The 24,540-nt window shown below is 40.4% G+C and overlaps 1 protein-coding gene across 1 annotated transcript in view; it reads left to right on the top strand.

Moving 5' to 3' along the window:
- Positions 1–23,575, top strand: part of LOC108136058 (Ig-like and fibronectin type-III domain-containing protein 2) — an 86,782-nt gene extending 63,207 nt beyond the window's left edge. Inside the window, 17 exon segments of the mRNA XM_017256993.2 lie at positions 3,156–3,249; positions 3,358–3,528; positions 3,592–3,729; positions 4,296–5,418; positions 6,237–6,450; positions 7,185–7,388; positions 7,390–7,459; positions 9,094–9,411; positions 10,395–10,744; positions 17,778–17,931; positions 18,019–18,154; positions 18,686–18,878; positions 18,944–19,190; positions 19,815–20,493; positions 21,259–21,572; positions 21,642–21,886; positions 22,645–23,575. Of these exon segments, the coding sequence (XP_017112482.1) occupies positions 3,174–3,249; positions 3,358–3,528; positions 3,592–3,729; positions 4,296–5,418; positions 6,237–6,450; positions 7,185–7,388; positions 7,390–7,459; positions 9,094–9,411; positions 10,395–10,744; positions 17,778–17,931; positions 18,019–18,154; positions 18,686–18,878; positions 18,944–19,190; positions 19,815–20,493; positions 21,259–21,572; positions 21,642–21,886; positions 22,645–23,052 (5,040 nt within the window). The 5' untranslated portion in view covers positions 3,156–3,173 and the 3' untranslated portion in view covers positions 23,053–23,575.
- Positions 23,576–24,540: the final 965 nt, after the last annotated feature.

Raw genomic sequence — 24,540 nt, 5'->3', positions numbered from 1 at the left:
GTCAAAAACGTAAACGTAATTTCATTAACAATTATGACCCAAGCGTTAGGGTTGCGCATCTTACATCATAACCCATGTGTGGAGAGGGGGGTTGGGGAAAGATTGGATTGATGTGTGCCACTTGACATGCCAAGAAGTTGAAGGAGCAACACATATAAGTTGGATGGAAAGACATCGTAAAAAAAGATTCAAGGCGCTTACCGCTCATTTTTGGGGTGGCACACAGCTAACTGTCTGTGGCAGCTCCTTCGCTGTTGTGCTAATAAAATCAAAACTGATTACCACATCATCTTCAACGAGCTGAGCGGAACGGAGCATCCCAGCACGGAGGAGAACACAGTGTAACGCTCGGAATCGAAGCATGCATATCATATTACTCATACGCCACGTTATACAATTTACTTATAACGTCAACGAGCAGAACGTTGACAGCGAACCAAGACGAGACGAGATGAGATGAAATGGGAAGCGAGCAGCTTTGGTAGTTGTGGCCCAGATGAAGACAAATAGATGGCAACATCGGGGAGAACACGCAAACATTCTCATACACTAAAGGAAAATATTGCAAAAATTGAATACATCTGGAATTAGTAAATTTATTGAAGCCATATATCATTAAAATATAGGTTTAAATAAGAACCTGACTTACTTGTATTTGTTAAGTTAGCAATTTTTAATGAACTTGATAGTACAATTATGCTTCTGGTATATATTTATTTTTTTTTTTTATATATTTTATATCTTAAGGAACTTTTTTTAAACTGAATTGAATTATTGGGCTAGGAAACCTACTGTGTGCCAAAATAAGTCAAATTATTTTGTATTGAACAACTAAAATATATAAAAATGGTTAGTAAACACAATTTCCGGAATTATTAAAAGCTTTTCCACTCTCTTTTATTAAAAGCTTATTCATTTCTAAAATATTGCACAAAATCTTAATGACAGCTGCATTTTTTTTTGAACGTTTGACTGCTTTCTCTTCAAAATATAATAAAATTGTAGTACTTTCAATGTAGCATATGATGGGAAATGCAAAGTCATTTTATCCGTGTACCCCACATTTGCGTACGTGTGTGTGGGTGCAGAATGTGCGTGCCTGGATGAGTGCGCAAAAATGGCAACGGCAAAGAGCAAAAGCCAAGAGCCAAGAGCAAAAACAATTAATTGAGTGGGTGGCAAGCGACACCAGAGTGCAGCGAAAGATAAATCGGTTTGCAATAGCACTATAATTTAATCAAATTTGTCACTTTTGCAATTGAGCAACTCGCAAGCGAAGAGACTCCAGTTGCCGCCCTTTCGGAATTTATGAATGGCATTTCAGGCGCATCTAGACAAAAGGTGAGCTTTGGCGCTTGCCCCCATAACTCCACTACCACCTTTCACCAGAGGTAACTCAATCTTCGCTCCATGGGTGGCAAGTGCGTGCTCGGGCATCGCGTTCGCACTTTGTAAATTCAATTTGAAATGCGCTTGATGCGCACAAAGGCAGGAACAAACCCACCTTGTGCTCACATAGAAACGACCCCCCCCCTAGATACCCTACAAGTGCCGCCCGCTGGAAAATGGGAGGGGGGAGGGGTTGGAAAAGGTATGGGTGCTTTTCCCTGTCGCTGATGGCCAAACAAATGCCAGCTAGCTAAGCGGTTTGTCAGCGCAATGGGGGTCAGAAAATGGGGAGGCGAACGAAAAACGTCATTGATGACGACCCAGCCAGCAGGTGACCCCTAACCCTTACCGCTAGCACCTCTCTCCCTCCACGCCCACCTTCGGCGATTAGGTGAATCGATTAACCGTTCTCGTAATTGAATACAAGCGCCCCAGCCACACGCACTTCTTTTGCTGCAGTGTACGCAATTTGTTGTTGCCATTACCCATGGAATGGTCGCTAAAACTGCCAACAAATTCTCAGTTACGCGTTCACGTTCGCATACAGCCACAAATGCAAACACGGGTAGAAGTACACTCTCCTCACACACACCCACGCACACAGTACAATCAGCCCGAGCACCTTTCACAGAATGCACAAACCAATTTCAACAAATCCGAACCCTCTCTACACTGAGCAAAACGCCGCCTAGGCTAAGTTAATCTTTAAAGGGCTAATAAAAACATACAATTATTTAAATAAAGTTTTTCTCTTTGTCTTTATTTGCACAAATAAAACCTTTAAATATTAATAGTTTTAAGCAATTAAATTATATACCAAAAGAATTAACTTGCAGTCTTAAAATAATACCACATTGGTTAAAAATATTTGATTAAGAGTTTGAACATCAAGCTCAAATGCAAAAAGTAATTCGTTTTAATTTCATTAACATTTGATTTGATTTGCCTTTAAGGACAATAAGTATAAAAAATGATTGAATAAAAAGGACACTTCCATATCATGCACCTTTCGTCAAAAATTAAAAAAATTTACAAAAGTATATTTTGCTTTGTTCTTATTAAAAAACTGCGCATTTGATGGAAAAAAAACATATTAGATTAACAAATGCGTCACAAAGGTAAATCATTGTTTAAACCATCAAGAATACCACTTTTTTCTGCGTGAAACCAACCAATGCAATGTTAAACATTTTATCAACGCAAAAAAAGAAGGGAAGAGCAAAAACTCGTTCGAATTTTTAAACAAAAATCCAAAATCGTTGGCCATAAACGAACAGGTATAGGTAACCAAACCAGGCATCCAGCCTGCGGGATTGCGAGGCGGGGAAAGTCGAGTGAAAGGTGAAAAGTGGGGAAGGCGAAAGTAGTTCGAGGGGTTGTGAATGTTATTTTTCAAACATCAAATGTTCTGGCAACGTTGACGTCAACACGGGGTCCAAAGCAAAAGTGACGCTACTTTCAGCTGTTTGTGCCAGCTTCCTTCCTCTCGTCCAATGGTTCCCAATTGGCTGCATTTCCCAGGTCAGCCATCTGCCACTCCCCCTCTTTCCGCCCCCTCACTTTGCCCGACTCGATAGTTGCCACTGGCGTTTCGCCTGACCCGGCCATTTATTGCAATATCAAAATGTTTCCTTTCCGCCGTTGAAAATGATGAAAAAATATTCACTGCTCCGTGGTTCCGCTCTTTAAAGTTTTGTTTGCTTTCAACGTTACAGGTGATCCGATAAATTTTAATAATCACTCTTCTTTTATTTTCTGTTTTGCAGGTTATCCTACAAGGAATAATGCTCAGGCTTTTGCTGGTTCATATAATAACGATATGTGTGCTAATAACTTATGTTAAGTCTGGTGTGCCAATTGGTAAGTAGAGCTTTTGTATTTCATATTTGATTTAACTTACTCTGTAAAATTTAATGTTTATTTTAATTTAATGTTTAACTGAATTAATATTTTCCGTACAACTTTTAGGAACCGGCGGACCTTCAATTATATTGGAGAGCAAAGATGCTTTATTGACCTGCGTAGTCTCAGATAATTCCGCGAACAACACAGTAATATGGAAAAAGAGTGACGAGATCCTGACCGCCGGCACAGTCCGGGTGACCAAGGATCATCGGGTGCGAATCCTGCACGATGAGAGTAAGTTCTATAAATCCTTTCGTGTGTTAAAATTATTTGACCAAATGTTTGATTTGTTATTAGATCCCAAGGGAAAGAACCTGGAAACAGGTGGGGAGGTTTGGGTGCTTTTGATTAAGAGTCTTAAGCCTAGCGATTCGGGGGCATATATATGCGAACTCAACTCCGATCCTGTGCTTCGCAGCATTCACATACTGACGGGTGAGTGGCAAGCCAAAGTCAATACACAAAATTATCATTTATTTAATGCAAAGAATTGAGAACTTAAAATAATAGTTAAACAAAAAAAACCAAGCAAATATTTCGATTTTAATTAACAAACAAATTAAGGTAACATTTTCTTTTTAAATAGACATCACATATAATTTGTTCAACTTTAAGTAACTTGTTTTTTTTTTATGTGACCATATTATGTGCAAGAAATTTAAGAAATTTTTTAGCCAAGATCTTGTTTCCTGGTCTGCTTAATTTTATATTTAAAGAAATAGCCCTCAGATTGTTAACAACAATACATATTTGAGATATATATGAGATTCTAGAAAATTGTGATAAATAATTTATTTCTTTCATAAATTCCAAATTTATTAATATTATTCATATCACAGTGTTAATGAATAATCAGATTCTAAAGTACCTTTTTCTTGGGAAATCATTAAAAAGAATAATATATTTTTTTGTTAGTTATTTTTAATTTTGTCTTGGTTTTTAAAACTGTTACTTTTCTTTCCGTGCATGGCAAATTAATTTCACGCTTAAACCCCTGACAGTCAAGGAGCTGCATTCGTCGACTGGTGGCCCCGGAAATTCCACGGACACGGCGACCGCGGAGTCGAGTGATGTGTTCCTGCTGCCGCCGCCGCTGGACGCGCAGGATAATCGCAGCTTCTGGCGGCCCAGCCAAGTGCCACCGCTGGTGACGCACGACTTCACCGAGTGCTGCGAGCGGGCCAATGTCTCCACCCAGTGCATGGGGTTCTGCAATGTGCACAACATCCTTGACGGCACCACGGGCATCGACCCGGAGGCCTGCGAACGGGACTTTCCCGGCATTGTGCGGTGCATGGCCGATGGGCGCAACCATGTGCCCTGCTGCGTGGACAAGCAGATTCCGGACTTGTGCCAGGACATGTGCCGCGGCGAGTACACTCCCTTCACGGACAAGCTGAAGACCCGGGTTTCCTGCGTCCAGCACACACTCAGTGGCCTGCAGTGTATCTTGAAGGGAGTGCAGCTGATACCGAGTTCGCCCACCTTTGTGACCATCGAAAATGTTAGTGAGACGAGTGTGAGCGTGGGCTGGACAGCGCCGGATAAGCTGGCGGAGCGGGTTTCCGGGTACACTGTGAACCTGACCACTCTGCACAGCTTCGATGAGGATGAGTTGAGTGGCGAAATTGTTCACCGGACGGCCGCCGACTCTCCGGAATCCATAAGCCTTTATACCGTGCCCGCGAATCAGACGCAGATGATGCTGAATAATCTCAGCCCGCTGACCATGTACGCCGTGATGATCACGGCCACTAATGAATTCGGTTCGAGTTTGCCCAGCGAGCGGCTGAGGTTCTTCACTCACACCAGCGCCTCGGCGGCGGAATCGAGAGCGGGAACCACGGACAAACAGGCGATGCCCCAACTGCCGGACACGAGGCAGTGCTGCGAGGACAACGGCATGACCCATCGCATGTGTCTGGACAAGATGTGCGATCCGCAGAAGACCGACCAGGCCACCTTGCCCGATTTCATGGTGTGTGCCCCGTGGTCGAACATCACCTTCACCTGTCTGGCCAACAACATTGATCATACGCCCTGTTGTCGGGCCAGGGGAATACCCTCTGCGTGCTTTCCCCTATGCGCTGGAAAGCTGACGTCACTGGACTTCAGTCTGTTCAAGTAAGTTGGGATTGGATTTAAATATATTGAAAATATAAAAACCATTTTTGGTGTTGAAAAATATTGGACAATAAGAGTCAAACTTTATTTTAAATTCAAGGTTTTTTGTTTCAACATTTTGTTTTAGCAATTATTAATGGTTAATGACAAATAATTAAATCTCTTCACGCATGAAAAAGCTTAACATTTAGATTAAAGCTAGTTTAATTTTTTACGGAAATAATTTAGCATTTAAAAAAATACTATGTATAATTTTGTAAAGTCAATCATCATTGTGCATCTTTTTCTTAAATTTTTGTAACATAAAAAGACTATCTTCTGGTACTATTGTATAAAATTGATAGTTCAAAATAATGTTTGTGTCTTGTCGTCCCAGACTTACTACAGAAAAACATTGTGATTATTTCTTTAGGAACATAAGCGTTACCAGTCATAACTTAATTTTATTTTATTTAACCTCTCGTGCTCTGTAATTCCTTGTCCTTATTCGCCTTTGTTTCATACATTTCCCTTTTCGTTGCTTCTACTCATAAAGACGCTCGAAATTGAATCGATAATCATCAATGAGCTGCTCCTTCCGCTACTAATCGCTTACCCAGCCCATCCCTACCCATCATCCTTGTCTGCGGAACCCATAGGCCGTTAAGCCCTAATATCAATCCCTTACTCATTCCCATTTTCCATTGCCATACCCACAATTCCGCACTCCTATCCCGCGCCAAACACAATGCTACTTGCTAATGACTCCGCAGGATGAGTTTTTATGCTGACTGCCAATTACGGAGCTCTGCTCCTTTCCGCTCTTCGCCTATTTGCAGATGCCTGCGCTTCATGTCCGAGTACAACAGCTGTCTGTTCCAGGGCTACGGCGTACTGGCCGATCCACCGTCAAAGCTCCGGACGGTGGCCAAGACGGACAGCTTCGTGATTTTGGACTGGAACAAGCCGAAGCGCCTGGCCGACACCGTCAGCACATATCACGTCAAGTTCCGACGGCTGGGAGTGGGTGATGACTATCTGACCGTCCAAAAGGTATTACACAGGGAAAAATTATGCAAATCACGTTTCAAGAATATGAAATAATGAAAATAATGATGGGATGAAATGATCATGAAATTGGCGAACTTTGATTTTTTCAAGTTTTATAATGGTTCTATAGTGATGGTCCTTGAACAGAAATTATATTTTGAACAAATATGTAAAAGCATTTATACATTGATTCTTACAGAGGATTTAATATAATAAATCTGCGAAAAATTTTGAGTTTTAAAAAGAGTTTTTCATGTTTTATATTTTCTTACTGTTTTCAAAATCTAAAAATTATATAAGATTTTCTTAAAAGTTTAAGTCAAATATAAACTCTGACGTTACTCTCAGCAGTACCTTTATGCATGTCTTACACAACAGATGGCGCTTTGGCAGTATGGTTTGCCGAACAAAAAGACTGGCTGGCGCTATCTGTCGGAGGCATAACTATTTAACTACTGGTTATTAGAGTAAAGGATACTCTTCACTAGTTATTTTTTTTTTAAATTATGCTTAACAAAAATGTCATTAGAGGAAATAGCTTACTTATAATTTTAATAATTTAAAATATCCATTTGATTTCTTTCGAATGAAAAGAATCCCTTTCATATTTATCTTAAGTTGTAAATTGAAGAACTAAGTTATTATTCTTGGAACGTGATTTTCCTTCGAGTGGAAATAGCTGCTGCCCCCCAGTAGCCATTCCCCAAATTGTTTGGCTAATTCATTAAGCTTTGCAGCGCCAGCCGCCGCTGATTCTCGAGGGTCTCGAGTCGGACATCTACTACGAGTTCTATGTGGTCTCGATAAACGCATACGGTAAGAGCGAGGCCTCCCCGCGCCTGATCACCCGGACTCTGGCGGCGGAGCCGGTCCAGCCAACAGTCACCAGATACAACATGACGACCTGCTGCCTGGCTTCAGGACTATTGCCCCAGTGCGCCCCCCCTGTGCTCCTACAACATCCGACTGTCCGATATCGAGCGACTGGGCCCTGCGTGCCGAGCCCAAATGCGTAAGTAACAGCTGGATTTTCGGGGTTTCCCATCCGGCCAAATACGCTCCCAGCCTGCGAGAATACTAATTAGCGGCAGGATAGACCAGCCATTGTCCTGTGGACTTTTGTTAATTTAATGAGCTCATTTTGCATTTTTAGTTCCGTCTGCCGCTGCAATTTCGAATATTAAGTGACGCCCTGCCCACTTAAGCATAACGAATTCTCATACTTATGCAAATCAATTTTAAGTTAATTAGACGAGCTCGATTCCCGCAAACAGCGGACAGGGATGTTTGATGTTGCTAAATGCATGGGAAATTTGTGAAATTGTTATGCCATCCAAGTCAGTTGGCAGAAGAACGATTTTTGTTTCACTGGGCTTATGTAATTTTAGAGGAGCTACTGCGTAACGTAGCTGAGCACCCCTTCAGTCAGAGTAAACAAAGCTTTTCATAACTGATCCAAGAGCTTTGTTTGTTTCCCATTACATGTAATGGTTAATTCCAATGGCTCAACTTACTTGGGTACTAAAATGTCTGAAAGATTCTTAGTTAATTAGTAAATGAAAATTTTAAACTGGGCAATTAAATTTTTATAGCTTGTTAGTTACATGGGCCAGTTAGAAGCTTAATTTATTTTTTTGTAAAATATGTTATAGTTGAAAATACTCTTAAAATCTTAAATTGTCTTGAAATCACGACCTTTAAGACACTTCGACATATCGGATTAAAAGTAAAATTTTAAATGTAATTTGTCAATTCTTAAGAACTTAAATCAGAAGTCAATTCTTAAGAACTTAATTCAGAAAGAAGAATGATTTATTAGGAAACTATTTATTTTTTCTCCTTTTGTTTCATAATATTATTTTGAGATTCGCAATTAAAATTATTTTTTTTTTGGATTAATCTGTTCATTGATGGCCAATCTGGCATTAGAATCTCAAATTTTCAAATTTTTCATTAAACATTTTATTAAAACATAAAGGAAAGTTTATCGTCTTAATTGGCTCAAGCTATTTTCTTGAAATACTTGTTTAAAAAGTTCTTAACCAAAATTCTTGATACTTAAAAAAATAGATTTAACAAAAAAAATAAATTATAAATAATAATCATCTTTAAGGGCCTTTAATCAAAAGGCATAGACACTGTTTTACCCAAAAACATTACTGAACGCATTAACCATTAGAGCGCATTCAATAGCAAATAATTATTGATTTTCTAGCAATCAAAGCTCGTCCTAAAATTGTGATTTCTCAGAATTTCTACATAGTCTTCCTTTTATGTTTCTTCAAAAAACACTCGGTGCCAAAAATATCCCAGTCACCCCCAATAAAAACAAAATTGAATCTGCTTCAGTGCCAGCGATGACTGGGCAGAGTTTCGACCCAATTTAGCCGTCACCTAGTCAATGATAGGAAATCTTTCGGTTAATTTCCTGTAAATTGCTGCCAAGTTGCCGACTCACGCCAGATCCTTTAAATTATCATCTCAACTGGAGTGGCAAGCGGGGCAGAATTGATGAGTTCATGTCACAAATTGTTCCATAACAGAGCACAATGAGCCGTATCTGGCCGGGCAGTTTATGCAAATTTCGCCACAATATTACCCGAGCAGCCATCTCATTTGTGCCCATCTGGTCGTTCTAATCCGCAGCTATCCTGGCGCGCTGTGCAGCCGGTGGACGTGATCACAGTCCGTGCTGCAGTCGCCGCGGCGTCATTAACGCCTGCATGCCCCTTTGCCGTGGCGTCATGCCGCTCGCTCTGACCACCAAATCGGCGGCTGTAGCGGCAACATCATCGTCCTCCTCATCGTCGGCAGCAGCAGCAACATCTGCAGCTGCCACCAGCAACAGCAATGCGGCGGGAGCAACATCATCATCTTCTTCGTCATCGTCAGCGTCGGGAGCGTCAAGCAATGTGCCGGATTGTTTATCATATGCCGGCAACATTCTGCAGTGTTTCGAGGAAGGTGAGTACTTACCACGGCCGTCTGTCCACATCCTGGTATTTGTCTCCTTGAGTGCCTAGTGTTGAGATTGCATACCGAGTTGTGACTGCCTGTGAATGAAATGAGCTCATTTGATTCTATCCCATGCAATTCGCTTTTAATTGGGAAAGTTGCATTCGACTACCCAGTGATTTAAAGCCAAGTATAGGTCAAATTAATAGTTGGAGTATCTTGGAGTAATTATTATGAGAACAAAATGTTAGTAATCTCTGATAAAATCAATTAAATAACATAACCATTTAAAAAATGAATCTAAAATTAAATTGGAAACAAAAAAAAATTTAAAATTAAAATAAGTTAAACATACATTTTAATTTCGTTCTAAAGTTGGTTATTTTGTGACAAATATGTCATTTGTCATGGCCATTTGTTATGTTCAGTTCTTTGACAATTTATCTGACATGCTAATATACGCATAACGTATTTGAACTACAATGTGTGTAAAGTTAAATTTGACATAAGATGATTGTTATAAAAAGCGATCAAGTGTGTTGCACTTAAAGTAAATCAGTGATTTCATACCTTGTCGCATTTATTTTAAATATTTTTAGCTCTTAAGGGGAGAGTCTCACGATTTCAATGAGTTCCCTCAGTCACTGGAAGTCACAGATATCCGCCAGGCAGATGTCTACACCACTGGTCACACCCTGTGGTGCATCCATCTGTGTGGCCTTGTCGATGGGCTGCCGTTGGGCTTGTGTTTGCAGCTAATTCTGTTTGTTTAATGGCGTGTCTGTGCACGTCGAGTATACGCACTGTTGCACGGCATTGTGCGCTAAATTATTTGGTCAATGCTTTGGGGCAACGGCATCGGCATAGGCAACAGAAACGGCAACCAACCACAGCCAGGCAGACAAAACCAATATTGGCCAATTAAAGTTGCATTATAAAACAAAACAAAGCCGCTTGCTCACTCTGCTCTCGAATATTCCTCCATCAAACAGGCACACAGAATATCCCTGGACCGCCGGAAGATGTGCATGCGACATTTGTGAACCAGAGCAGCGTTAGTTTGGCCTGGGCCCAACCTGATGTGGATAATGCGAACAACAGGAGCGGTGGCAACATAAACGCATCGCCAGGTGACATGATAACCGGCGATGAACTGGCAGCCGGTGCCGTGGATTCTGCCAACGGGAATCCGGCTGCTGCTGATGCTGCTGCTGGAAAGGATGCGCCGGCTGCCGGCGATGCCACAAGTGGGACAACTGGAACGGAGGATATTGAATTCGTCGTGCAGTATGGCAAAGTCAATAACATGACCATGTACGAGACAGTTGCCAAATTGGAAAATGTGAGTATATATCGGGTTGGACAATAGAGCGTCTCTATCTGCACAAACTTTTCCGGCGCAGAACTATTCCCCACTTTCCTCCTTTTTTCCGCACCTGTAAGTTGGCTCGGAAAAGTTTTTGAATTTTTTTTTTTTTGGCCGGGCAGGCTCAGAGTCTGAGTCAGATTCACACACACAATGGAGCACTTCATTTGCATTGGGGCCTGCGGGCGGTCGCCTTATTACGATTTGCCTTTTGGGCCAAAATGCTGACATTATATATATTCGAGTGCCAATGGAATTGAAAAGAGCTTACAAATTGCCTTGTCTGAGCGCCAGAGGCCGGGGAGTCAGGACAATAACCGTTTCAACAACTTTCCGACGAGGGAGAACTTAAATTGGTTGCAGAGTTAATGAAGAAGTTCGGGGACAGGAAATTGCTTCCATAACAAGCAGTCATATCAGCAGATATAGTGGTCCCTGACACATACATGGCGTATGAGCAACGTGAGAGGTTATACTAATTGTTCAATTATGAAATGTGGCAGCTCTGCTGGATAGCAATCATCATTGGCACATTGAAATTTTGAATTTTGGTTAGGTTAAGTTAAGTTTGCGTATCATTCAACTCAAATAATTGTTAGGAAATGTGACAGAATTGAAATATAAAACTTAATTAAAAGCATTTGTATAATTTAAAAAAAAGGTACTAGTTATTACGACTAGTTTTTGATGAGAATGTACACATAAAAGATAAAAAAACGAAGTTTAAATTGGCCATGATGCTTAAAATTTATTTAAAATTTATTTTGTGTTGGTTTCTATGACATAAATATACTATGTTTATGATATGAATTTTAAGAATTCTTGAATATTCCCTCCTTATGCGACACAGACGAATGCATACAATAATATATCCAGCAATACCAGACGTTTACCTTCAGACCTTTAAAATTAAATTATTATATTAGCTAATTGTTAGTACTTTTACAAACGCCAAAGCAAAAAGAAAAACTAATTAACAATAAAGCCGAGCGAAGACCACAATAACAAATGACCTTCAAGGGGAGAGAAGAATTTACTTTCAATTGCTTACTTTTACGACCGGCGTTGCCACCTTTTTTATAGCGAGTTAAGTTGGTTGCGGTTTAACTTTCACTCATGAAACACTATTTTCTCATTTCATGAAATTGCATGAAATGGCCATCGTATAAGCACAATTAAAGTCCCCCGATGAATCCAAATTTAATGCCTGTTACACAAATCACAAATCAAAAAAAAATATGCTCTTCAACTGGGTAATTGAAAACTTAAAATTTATACCCGTTTTAATTTCTGCCCAGCCTAGCAGACTAAGTTAAATATGACCAAACACACGGCGTATGGGTAATGTTTGCAGTTAAGCCAATTATTCAATTATTTATTTAATTCCTAGGCCATCGGGTAAATCTCACTAAATTTACATATCGATGGCCATTGTTTATCCAGCGAATAAAATCAAATGGATTTTGACCGAACCCCAAATGAATTTCAAGTGCAATCCTCTCAAACCAGAATATTCAGCTTAAATATATTTTAAAATAAATATGCAAACTCTGCCAGATAGTTTTGGTTGGCCAACGCTAATCCAATTCAGTGTAATAATCTTTGAACCCTGTCCAAAACATCGATTGAAGGGGGGTTGCCAGGTCTGGATGGTTGTAGAGCCACGGGAAAAGTTTTTGACGCCTTTTCAACTGCGATACGGAGTTGGGGGACTTATGGTCGCCATATGTATTGGCAACGTGCAAAACGTGACTATAAACTGGTAAAAATTGCAGCCGATCCGCAAAAAAAAAAATGGATGGAGAAAAAACGAAAAGAGTAGCCAAAACCAAACAACGGGCCAAAGTTGGCTCTGCCATTGGTATTGTTGTAATTGTTGGTGCTGCAATTTTATTATTGTTGTTGCCATTTTGTTGTTGTAGTTATTGGCCGTTGTTGTCACACATCAACGCGCTTTGCTAGCAGCTGGGCCTGGTTGATGTTGCTGTTGCTGCAGTTGCTGTTGCTGCTTTGGCTACTGCAGCATCAGCCATGGCCATCAACAGAGTTATTGGCCTCGAAAAACTAGCAAATGCTAAAAAATACAGCAATACGGCAACAACAAAAGCCTGGCAAGAGTTTGTCGCGTGTTGATGCGCACAGAAATGTATTTAAAGTGGGTTCGGTGTTGGCGATGTTGCTGTTGGCATTGCTGTTGCTGTTGCAGCCATTGCAACCTGTCGACGACGACCTACCAATGATGCTCCAGAATCAGTGAATCGATGGGAGCTGAAACCGTGTGATTTGCTAAGGAACCTTAATAAAAACTTTAAATTTAAACATGTAATAATCAAGTTCAACATACATTTTAAGATATTTGTAAACTTTAAATCTTTACTTATATCTACTCTTAATTATTGATACCACGAAAAACTAATTTTATTTTTTTATGCTAACAGTAGTTTGAAATTATTAATTACATTTTTCTAATTTATTTATATTATTAATAATATAGGGTATTTCATTAACTACTTCTCTGTAAAAAGTATTTTGCTATCTTTCGATAATTTTGAAATACTCCAACATTAATCTAATTTGTTTAAAAAAATTCTATATTTTTTGCTCTAAATTTATATGTAACCTTTCTCAAATTTTCTAAACTTTGCGAACACCGTGCATTCGTTTCTTTTTTTCTTGCTTAGACTTTGTTTTGATAAATTGCGGTAAGCTCCAACACTGCTTGCTTATACTTCTCTTCAAGATTCATTGGCATTCGTCCGATTAAATATAAATGATTGATCATGAGAGGTGGGAATCACAGATTCTATTGACAGCTCAAAAACAAAAACCCCGCCTCACAATCGTGACAGAATCTTTCGTCACGTGAGCAACTCTACACCCGAAAACCAATCGATATGGAAGATACTGTGCGGTGTCAGCTTTAGCTCGAATTTTTTTCTTTTACTCTGAGCTGTTTTTTGTTGATTGTGTTGTGGAAAATTCATTCGCCCTGTTGGTTGCTTATTTTTTGTTTCCAGCTTTTGCTTCTGCTTACTTTGGTCAGCAGTGCACGCAGCTGTTGCGGTTCATGTTGTTGCTGTTGGCTTAACTCGGGGCTGGCTTCGGCTTGGCTTAAATGCTTTTCAGTTTGCCGTTTTTGCGGTGCCACCACCAGCGCTGCTCGTTGGTGTCAAATGGTTTAAACGCGCCTCGCGACCCCTACTGAATGGGTTATTGTATCGCATACTATACATCTATAAGTTCATGGCTATCGGCACAGTTTCGCAGCAGCCTGCAATGCGTTGACTCAGTGTGACACTTTTATGGACAAACTTAATTGCTTTTGGACGTGTCAGAAATGCAGAGGCTGGGGCAACGAACCGCCGGGCCAAGACTAATGGCTGGCGAAAAGTTGTGCTTAAACTACCAATCCCAGCCAATATTAAAGGTAATTTCGCCGGCAGCTCGCTGTGTTTTTGCAACCCTTCCTGATTGAATCAGTGCCAATAATTTGGCAATTTCTATTCGTCGCCAATGCACGGCCGGCATTGTGTCACCAGCAGCATCAGCAACAAACAGCCGCACAAAAACATTATTCGAATCTACAGGATATTACATACCATCAGGGGGGGTGTGGGGGATGGGAATGGCCAAAGGGGCGGCGGTCCGGGGGGCGGGAAAACGGAAATAAAAGGTTTTTCCTCCACAGTCGCAGCTTTCGAATGATTCTCTGTTGACTCTGGTCGAAAACGAACGTAACTTTTGTGATGATTTTTAGTGCCGCCGCTCTGCGTTAGTTGGAGTTGAACTTTTATTCCTATTTGTGTTTGTGTTTGCCAAACACACGGCCATAAAAAACTTTTTAATATAGCCGGCAATGCTGGAATGTAGCAAAAAAAAAAGCAGGGAAGGGACTGACCACGATGCCAGAAATTAGACACATTAAATATTCTGATACAGCTGTGAAGGAGCCAAAGGGGTTCAGGCCACGGCGATTATGTGCTTTGTCACTGCAGTCGACTTCGGACCAAGACAACTGCTAAATGAGCGACCAGGGACCTAGTTTTATGGCCGAAGAGTGACTCCCGTTTGGGGGGAAGGACTTCAGATATAGCAGATATACACTCGAAAACAAATCCCTTCACGGACTATGTTTTCTATTCCCTTATATAAAATGATAGTGCAATCTTAAATTTATTTTCTTTTTAAGCAAATACACTAAGCTGAGTTTTTTATGTGTTCTTATCTTAAAGGTTTTCTTTTTTTATTACAAAATGTAATAAAATAAAATTGTTGAAAAATGGTTTCTAATTTAAGAATACATTTTTTTAAGTGAAGGAGCTAAGTAGCGAAGGACATCGCGCTATGCATTTTGAGCAGCTATTGGCTCAAGTAGTTGCTGGGGACTTACCTCGATTTTTGGGAGGTAACCCTATTAATTATTCAGTTAGGACCAGCCCGTCATGCCAATTGTGGCACATTTAAGTTGCGGTTAATGTAATTACGAAAGGGGACTGAAAAAGCAAAGCAAAAGCGACACACAGGACGACCAACTAAAAGTCCTCTGGCTGCTATTAGTGTTGCCCTTTTTTTTTATTTCTGTAGGGGCTGTCGAGAGCATAATAAATCGTTTTCCCTTTTTGCCTTGACAATCTTTTTCGGCTTTGAATTTAATGCGTTTTAGATAAGTTTCTAATGGAAGGAAATTAGTATTGAGCCGGGCAATTTATTCTCTTGGGCAGTGGCCACTAAATTCTAGTTAGTTTATCGGAGAGTACCTGTGTCAAGTGGAAGCCTCTATCTCTGTCCTTAACCCCTACTCACCGGCTCCGTTTCGGACGGATTCTGAGGTTAAAATGGGTCCATTGCTCGGCATCATATTTGACACAAGTTGTCACAAGCAGGGCCAAGCGAACGCCTCGCAAATTGAGATTTACGACTCGACCCGGGCATGCCAAAAAACAAAACAAAAGTCAACTTCTAACCAAAAGCGAGATGAACCTCTATACATATTTAGAGATGTTGGCCAAACTGGCTCCATGAACAGATGTCCAACATAGCTCTGACATTGGCTTACATACTCAAAATGACTCGTTACGCCGGATAAGCTCGTCGTGTGCCGCCGGGGGAGGGCGGCGTTCGGGGGCGTGGCACTCAAATCAAATAATTTTAGCGCATTGCCAACACTAAGTAGCTAAAATAACAAATGCCGGTCCCCGCTTTTGATGATGCTGCCACTGACTACTATGCTGCTGCCACTGCCACTCTGCTGATAAAAACAAGTTAATGTTGGCTGCCCCCAGAACTGACTTTGCTTTAAAAAACAAACAACGCTTGGCCATAAAACGAAATAAATTACTTAACGCGCCGCATTTTTTCGCACTGGCCACGCAGCCAAAAATGCAATTAAAGGCCAAAAACCGCACCGCGACTGCGACATCTGCAAGAGATTAAAAAACGAAAGAGAACGAAACAACACAGCACAGCAGCAACATCAGCACAGCAGCAACATCAGCACAGCAGCAACATCATCACAGCAGCAACATCAGGCAGTCAAGCGATTCAATGTGTAAATGATTGAGATGGGTTTTGAGATTGTAGGGTGTATGAGGCTCGGGCTTTAAAGATTGCCTACAAAATTACAAAATTAGCAACAAAATTTTGCAAAAAGTTCACGGAAAATGCAATAATTCTTGTTACAATAAAGTTTTGTAAAACAATTTAGCATTACCATAATAATTGGGTTCCAATTACACACCCTTAAAAAAATATTTGAGTAAACCGTTGTTCTGTGTTTTACTCTTTCCAAAATAGATTCCATCATGCCAAAGAATGGTCTTTAAATTTAAAAATATATATATATATTTACGTTTTAGCTTATTATCTATTGTTAGACATGCTTTTATAATTAAAAGTTATAGAGTATTCCAAAAGACAAAATTAAAACAGCAATTCATTAGACCTCTGCAAAATACTGCAAGACAGTCATATTTATATGCCATTGTTTGTTTTTTCTATGTAGAGTTTTTGTGTTTTTGTTACTAACCCATAAGCCGCACAATTCCCACAGGGCAGCGGATCTATCTGCCCCCGAAGCTGTAACACCAACAGATTACGCTAACGATTTTTAATGTGGACTCGCAGCAAGTGGGGCGTGGAGTGGGATCACATGGGGTGTTTGGGTTGTCCGTCCGCTGTCCGCGGCAAAACTCCATGCATAGACCAGCGGCCGAGATATAGCTGTCAATTTCGAGGATGGCTTTTGAAACAAAATAACGCCACTGGGGACATGGGGCTGGATCTGAATCAGAGACAGAGACAGTGAAAACGACAGGGACCAACAGCAAAACCCCGATGAGTTGAATGACTGCGACAATGGCACACTGCGAATGACTCTGATGACGATGCAGATGGTTGGATGATGTAGAAGACAGGGTGTGGTGTCATTCGGCGGACTAAATACCACAAATTGCACTGCGTGTCAGCAATTACAAAAAGTACTAATCATGGCGACATGTCTTTCAGCGAAATCAAGCCAAACCACAGCAGCGAGCAGACGGCAGCAAAACAGAATGGACCATAGAACGGAATGGCAATGTTGACCATTTTTTATTCGGTTAAAGGGAACTTAAACTCTCTCAGTAGGGGTGTAACAAATTGGTGTTAATCGGAAAATTAAAGGATATACAAAATTTAAGTTTAAATTGCAAAACATTGAAATATTAGCTCTAAGAGTTTACAGACTTATATAATATATAAAAGTTATTGTTTGATTTTCAATACAATTTAATAACACATTTAATATCCGACTTAAAACATACACATGTAAATTGTTACTTCTTATTTATCTGCTTTACAAAGTTAATCGACTTAAATACTGTTACATCGGCATCCAAATAAGGGTATCTACAATGCCGACCCCTTCATGTTTAATCTGTTTTGATTCCCCTTTATTCATAGCAATTTTCCCACATTTTTTCTCGTTCTCGTTAACGTTGCGTCTGGCATTCGCATGCAATTATACACTTAGGAATTGACCACCAATGAGACGAGTATCGATTTGACGAATTTGGAGGCGAATGCCTTGTACCGCATTACGGTTGTGACGCGCGGAAAATTTGGAACATCGCTGCCGGCATCCATGCTACTGCTGAATACGACGGACCAACAACGGGTCAGCGAAGGTGAGTTGGCCAACTCCACTCCAAAATTATTTGATTTAATTGTTGTGCGCTATGTGTGTGTGTGTGTGTGTGTGCGTGTTGTTGCAGCTCGGGGAGAAGGCGTGGCCTGGGGCGCCCCCTCACCGCCCCACTCGCTGACAGTCGTGGCCCACAGTGCCACCTGGATGCAGCTCACCTGGCAGCCGCCCGAGTACGCCCATCCGCACGAGAGGATTACCTACAGGTGAGTCAGGGCAATATTTCAAAACAAAGGTATTTTTTTGTGCTATACAGAATTAAAACACTATCGATTAAATTATTAACAAAATAACTTTGCTTAAAATAAATATTGAAACAGGTATTTAAATTATATTTTTTATGTCATAACTTTATTTAAACAGGTATTTCAATTATTTAGCGTACACTTAAAAAAAACAATTTGTTGTTTTAAAAAGTTATAAAAGGAAATGTTTCTTATTAGAAAAGATGTTTTTGAGAAAAGGTGTTTCTATGTGTGTGTTCCTACTGTTCGATTAACAAGGCTATAGTGACAAATAATAAACATAAATTGTATTTTCAATACCAAGAAAAATATATTGTTTTAAGCCATGTTTTTATTAATTTATATATTAATTTTTAAAAAAGGGCGTTTTAAAGATAAACAGATAAGATCCCTTAAGCTTACTTGTATGTTAATGTTACAATTTTTAGACACATATTTTTGTGTTTCGGTGTCTGTGAGTAAACCCCCTTTCCCAATATTTCTCACCTGCAGAGTCTACCACAAGGCCATGAGGGCCGAGCAATTCATAAAGATTGAAACGAAGCTGGCCTGGCTGCGGATGAACAACCTGAAGCCGAGCTCGCAGCATGTGCTCTACGTGGAGGCGGTGGGCGAGCGGGGAGATTCGCTGCCCTCCGAGACTCTGGTGGCCTGGACCGATCCCGCCCTGCCCGCCTTTGTGGATGTGAGTGCTCCCAGAGCCGGCAGCGTACTTGTTTTCGGGGTAACTGAGGTGTACTCTACTTGCAGCCCCCCACTGTGCATCCGGCGGACAACATTCCGGAGGGCGGGTCCATGACCATTCTCTGCCTGGCCTTGGGCAACCCGGCACCCACCATCTCGCTCTACGTGGGAGGACATCTGGTGCGGCAGGACACCTCACGGCACATGGTCACGGTCATTCACAACGTGTCGGCCGACATGGAGCACGTCTCCTGCTACGCGGACAACGGCTACGGAGTGCCCATGCAGGCCACAAGGAGGGTTAACATATGCTGTGAGTAATGCAATTCAGGCTAATTCGCTTAGCTGCCTTATGGTGTCAAGGGTTTACCCTTACTTTCCTAAAGAGAAGTGCTGAATACTAGGAAAAACATTTAGGTTCTGAAAATGTATAATTTTAATACTTAATTAAAATCTAAAATAAGCTCTAAATACTAAATGAAATTTAAGGAAGCATTATTTTTTAAAATTAAACTGTACAACAGAGTAACCTCTACAGCAACAACGCAACAACGCGATTGAAAAAAGCTAAAAAATCTTTTAAAAATAACATTGGTGATCGTTGACTAAAAAGAGTGGTCGATATAACCTTTGAGCATTTTTATTAAAGATGCATATTATTTTAATATCCCAAAGCCAAGACTGCGTTTTAGTATATCAACTTCTTGAAACAAATTTATATTATTGTTTTTATACTAAAGCTAATGTAATGGCTAGGTAAAATACAATTTTTTTTTTCAAATTAATTGCATAAAATTTTATAACAAAAACTTTTGAAAGATACTTTACCGAGTAAGTAAGTGTTTAAGATTTTTAAGACTTGTTAATGAGCAGCTGAACGAATTTGTACTGTTTATATAAGTTGCCTTACTATATCTTTTATCAATTTTTTCCACAGATCCTCCCAAGATCCAGGCAGCCGGAATCACCGTGGCCAACATTGGCGATGAGATCGAGCTGCGATGCACTGTGGACTCCAAGCCAGCACCCAAGACAATTTTCTGGAGAGAAAAGGATGGAAGGGTGCCCGTCATAAATGGCGGCAACTACTTTATATCCGTGAAGGCCAATGAATCACGGCCCTCGATATACACGATGTCGCTAAGGATCAGCAAGCTGCAGGCCAACGATGTGGGTGACTATTTCTGCCATGCGGATAATCCCTTTGGGGCCACCACCACGCCGGTTTCGGTGCGTATACGCAATACGCCGGCGCTCAATCACAACGTTTCCCAGTGCTGTGCCGACCAAAATGTAACGATGGGCTGTCGCAGTGCCTGCAGTTATTATGTTGACTTTGATGCCATTGCGGATCGACCTGAGTGCATTGTGGACTTTGACAAGCTGATGAGGTGTGCCGCCGATGGATCGGATCATCGATCCTGTTGTGCGGATGAGCATGTTCCCCGAAAGTGTCTGAATTGGTGTCGCGGAGAATCAGTCCGCTCCAAAGAGATTTGCAGTCTGCAGTACGCTCGAACCATTGTGGGTTGCTTCGAGAAGAATCGCGATCGATTGCCCGGACCGCCGGAGAATATTGTGGTCAGCGTGGTTTCCGATAGCGAAGTCAGCATAAGGTAAGTCGACTATTTGCTAATTTTTTATTAGAAAATCATATAATAACTTGTCAAAAAGTAATAAACAATATTTTAGAAATATATTTCTGGAAGAATATTTCAAAACAAATATTTTGTAAAAATTTTTTTATTAAAGGTTTTTTTGTTGTTATTTAAACTTTAAACGTTTTTGCAGCAGATAATTTTAACTAGTAGAAATAATAAAATGTGTTTTTATTTCTTATATATGTACACATTTTTTCACGTAAAATTTTTGTCCTAGTGACTCAGATTTCATAAAAATCTATTTTTGTCGAGTGTCCTACCTAAACAAAGTTTAACCGAGCAGAAGCCATTTGGCTTTAAGCCCCCAAACTATGTGGGACACGTAACAACCCCCGGCTAAGCTCTTAAACACTTTTGTCCGAAGCGGAAGTAGACTCATCCATTTAGCGCACCAAACCCAATACATTCATTATCCTTCTCTGCGTCACACACACACATCCTCTCATGTGGGTTAGTATATGTGTGTGAGTGTGTACGGGCTGCGCCACTAATAGACCGCAAATCCATTAAAGCTGAGATTTTTTATCTCACTTTAATACACTCGGTCAACGTCAAAGGTTGATGAGGGGACTCCAGACTCCTGACCCCTGCACCCCTGCACCCTGAACCCGGTGCCGCATTAGATTTTATTAAAATTCCAGACTAGTTGTGCGCCTGCAACAATATTACCGAGCACTCATAATGCGGCGCCATCGCTCTACGAAAACTATTTCATTACAGATGGGATGCGCCGACAAAGAATCCAAGTGCCGTTGACGGCTACAGAATATTTTACCACGAGGCCGCCGTACTGCCGCCAACGTCGAGTTCGAACCCGCGTTCCCCGGGCTCCTCGGATGCCAGTTCCTCGATGGAGAACCCAGGAATGGATACCCTGGCCGCCATGAATAATGCAACAAGTATGGGCGGTGGCAACAACGCGATGGCTGCTCTCGAGATACGACGCATCGACGTAAAGGACACAACAATAAGCATTAATGGCCTCAAGAAGGATGTGCTCTACGAGCTGGTGGTGAAGGCTGGCAATAGCTACGGTGAGTTAACTTCGAGGGATACTGCGGAGTGGGAGAGGCCGGGCTTTAATTTGCCGACTTGTCTTGCAGGTGCCAGTGTGCTCACAGATCCGATTAGGTTTACGCTCGGCGAGCACCATGTGACCTCGGCCACGAGCAGCTACTCGAGTGCCGTGGGCACCATCAGCGGCATTGTGGCCAGCATTTTGGCCATTCTCCTGGCGGCGGCGGCCATTGTGTTCTATCGCCGGCAGCGCTCCAGCTACGGAAAGTCGGCCAACGGCAACGTGGCCTTCGAGAATCCCACCTACACCAGGGGCCTCGAACAGGTGCAGGTGTGTACAACGATCGATTGCCATTTTTTATATCATCCTGTATTATTAAAGGGGTATCTAGACAGAATAAGGGTTTATAAGATACACGGTAAGGGTAGAAAAAGGATATTTTTCTTATCTGCGCAAGTTTGCTTAACGGAGAAGGAGATAAAAAGTTTACATGCACTCTCTACAAAAGGGCAATCAAACTGGGTCACTTGAAAAACTATATTTATATTATATTTACCTTCGACTCGGATTTTTTCACAGTCAGCTCTCTATAGATTTGTCCTTTATATCAAAATAACGATGATTTAGTAAATCATTTGTAAATATAATTAAAAAAAAAAACTGTAATAATAACCAAACTCAAAATTAAAATGTGAATAAATAAAATATAGGTACATTTTGTACAAGGTTTCGGATAAATACAGTTTTTTGTAGCCATTATCTTTAAAATTTTGCACCATTTATTAACTTAGAGCTCTGATTAAAACAACAACAGACTCCACAGAATATTCTAAGCCCCTAAAGGTTAAAACCTTAAATCAGTACTGGATATCATATTGTCGGCTCCGTATTGTTTTGCTTGTATTCCTAACTCCGTGTGTTGGCCAAAGTTTGTTTAGTGATATGATAGCTGTATGTTTTTGTGTATTTTTCGTAGGCGTGTATTTACTTATTTTTTATGTTATAACTGTCAATGTGTTTCTCTACCCCCCTCTAACCGACACGTCAACACCCCCACCCCGGACATAAACGTGTATGAACGGCCATAGCTACCCACTGTCACATCGGCCATCACGACGCAAAATGGCAGTCACCATGGGATGAGCAGCAGCAACAACAACGGCGGCAACAGTCACAGTCATGGTCGTAATGGCATTGCCGCCACAATGACGACATCCACAACGACAACGGCGCCGACGGCAGCGGCTTCGGCCACCTCGCCAGGTGTCACACTCGCGGGGAACAGGCAGCACCACCAGCAGCAGCAACAGCATCAGCAGCAGCAGCAACAACAGCAGCAGCAGCAGCAACATCAGCAACACAAAAGTGCGGCAGATGCGGCGCATCACTTCCACAACCCGCTCAGCAATACGCAGTGCAATGAAGTAAATCCCACAATTTATGAAGAGCTCAAACTTGGCCAAGAAGGTGCTGGATTTAAGAAACTTGTGCCATAAACGTAGCACAATAACAATAACAACAACAACAACAACAACCACAGAGACAGACAACAAAACCATGAACGAAAACAAACCAAGTATAGCTAGCGAACTTATATATATATATATATACTATATATATATAGAAATATATACGCTAAATGTAGACATAGGCCGTGTAAACAGCGCGAAGCGCAACCTCAAACAACTACACTTACACACACAAATGAAAACAAAAACAAAAACAAAAACACAGACACTGACAAATACAAGCACACACACTCACGCACACGTAGACAGTGTGCACTGTGACATCTTTACAGAATGCATTGCGAGAAAAAACGTTGGGTAACAGTAAATTTTTGCTTGCAAAAATCTTTTGGGTAGCCTGTAATAAGTAATAAATTTTTAGTATGTAACTGTGATTCAACCAGAAAAAAACAAACATAACAAAACAAAAACGATGTAAAATAATTAACTAATTGGTAATGAATTAAGCAAAACTGATTGAGAAAAAAATACCAATGATTAGTAAAAACTATATATGCTAAATGTGTTTTCATCTTGGCTTTAGTTGGGGCTAATTTGCTTGAAATGCTCTGAAGTTGTGCTAAAATAAACGCTATCTATTATCTTTTTATTACTGCTGTCTTGCTTAATGGCTTTTAGTTCTGTTTACTGTTAATTTTGAAGTAGAGCTTCTTTGTTTTTTTTTTGTTAATATTGACATTTTATAAACAAGTTTGCAAAAGATTTTCACATAAATATATTAAACAAACAATTTTTTTTGTGAGTTTAGCTCAGAAACATTCATAAAAGTTCTAGTCATTGAACAATTCTTAAATAGTAGGGCTGACAAAACATCAATAGTGTGCACTATCGATAGTTGTTGATTATCGGTTGTGGAAAATATCGAGACTATCGATAGTATCGAATTTTTCTCCCTCCAAAAAAATAAAACGAAATATCAATAAAAACCAATCCAAATTCTTAATTTATTCTATTTGATGCTGATTAACACAGCAATTATTCTGTCCCACTACGTTTTTTTTTAACTTCTTAGCCTACCCTAATAATTCTCGAACTTTTTGGAAATGCTGTATGACACAAGGCGGTCACTCCAAGTATTCTTTTAATATACCATAAATAAAAATTATTTTTCTACAGCGATAGTATCAATGGTGAGCCCAAACCATCGATGTTTTCTAAATTGTTTGGCCATCGACAGTAGCACTATTGTTTTATCAACCCTATTAAATATATAATTACGTAAATGAACTCCACAAATTTCTTAAGTGCCTTCAATAATGAATGCGACAGTATTAATTGTTTTTTTTTATTAACTAAACACTACCAGAATCCAAATTGTTATTTAAATACCATATTGTTTAGATGTGATTTTTGTTAAAGGTTTTTTTTTGCTATTTGAGAATTTGCATTTGTTACGAGTGTTTGATTTCCTTAAGTGTATGTAAACAACGGTAGAGGACAATATTAAAAGATGCC

The sequence above is a fragment of the Drosophila elegans genome, unplaced genomic scaffold (genome assembly GCF_018152505.1).
Source record: "Drosophila elegans isolate 14027-0461.03 unplaced genomic scaffold, ASM1815250v1 contig_208, whole genome shotgun sequence".
NCBI classification, from domain to species: domain Eukaryota; kingdom Metazoa; phylum Arthropoda; class Insecta; order Diptera; family Drosophilidae; genus Drosophila; species Drosophila elegans.
Note: the sequence above shows the minus strand (reverse complement) of the source record. Positions and strands in the feature narration are given on the sequence as shown.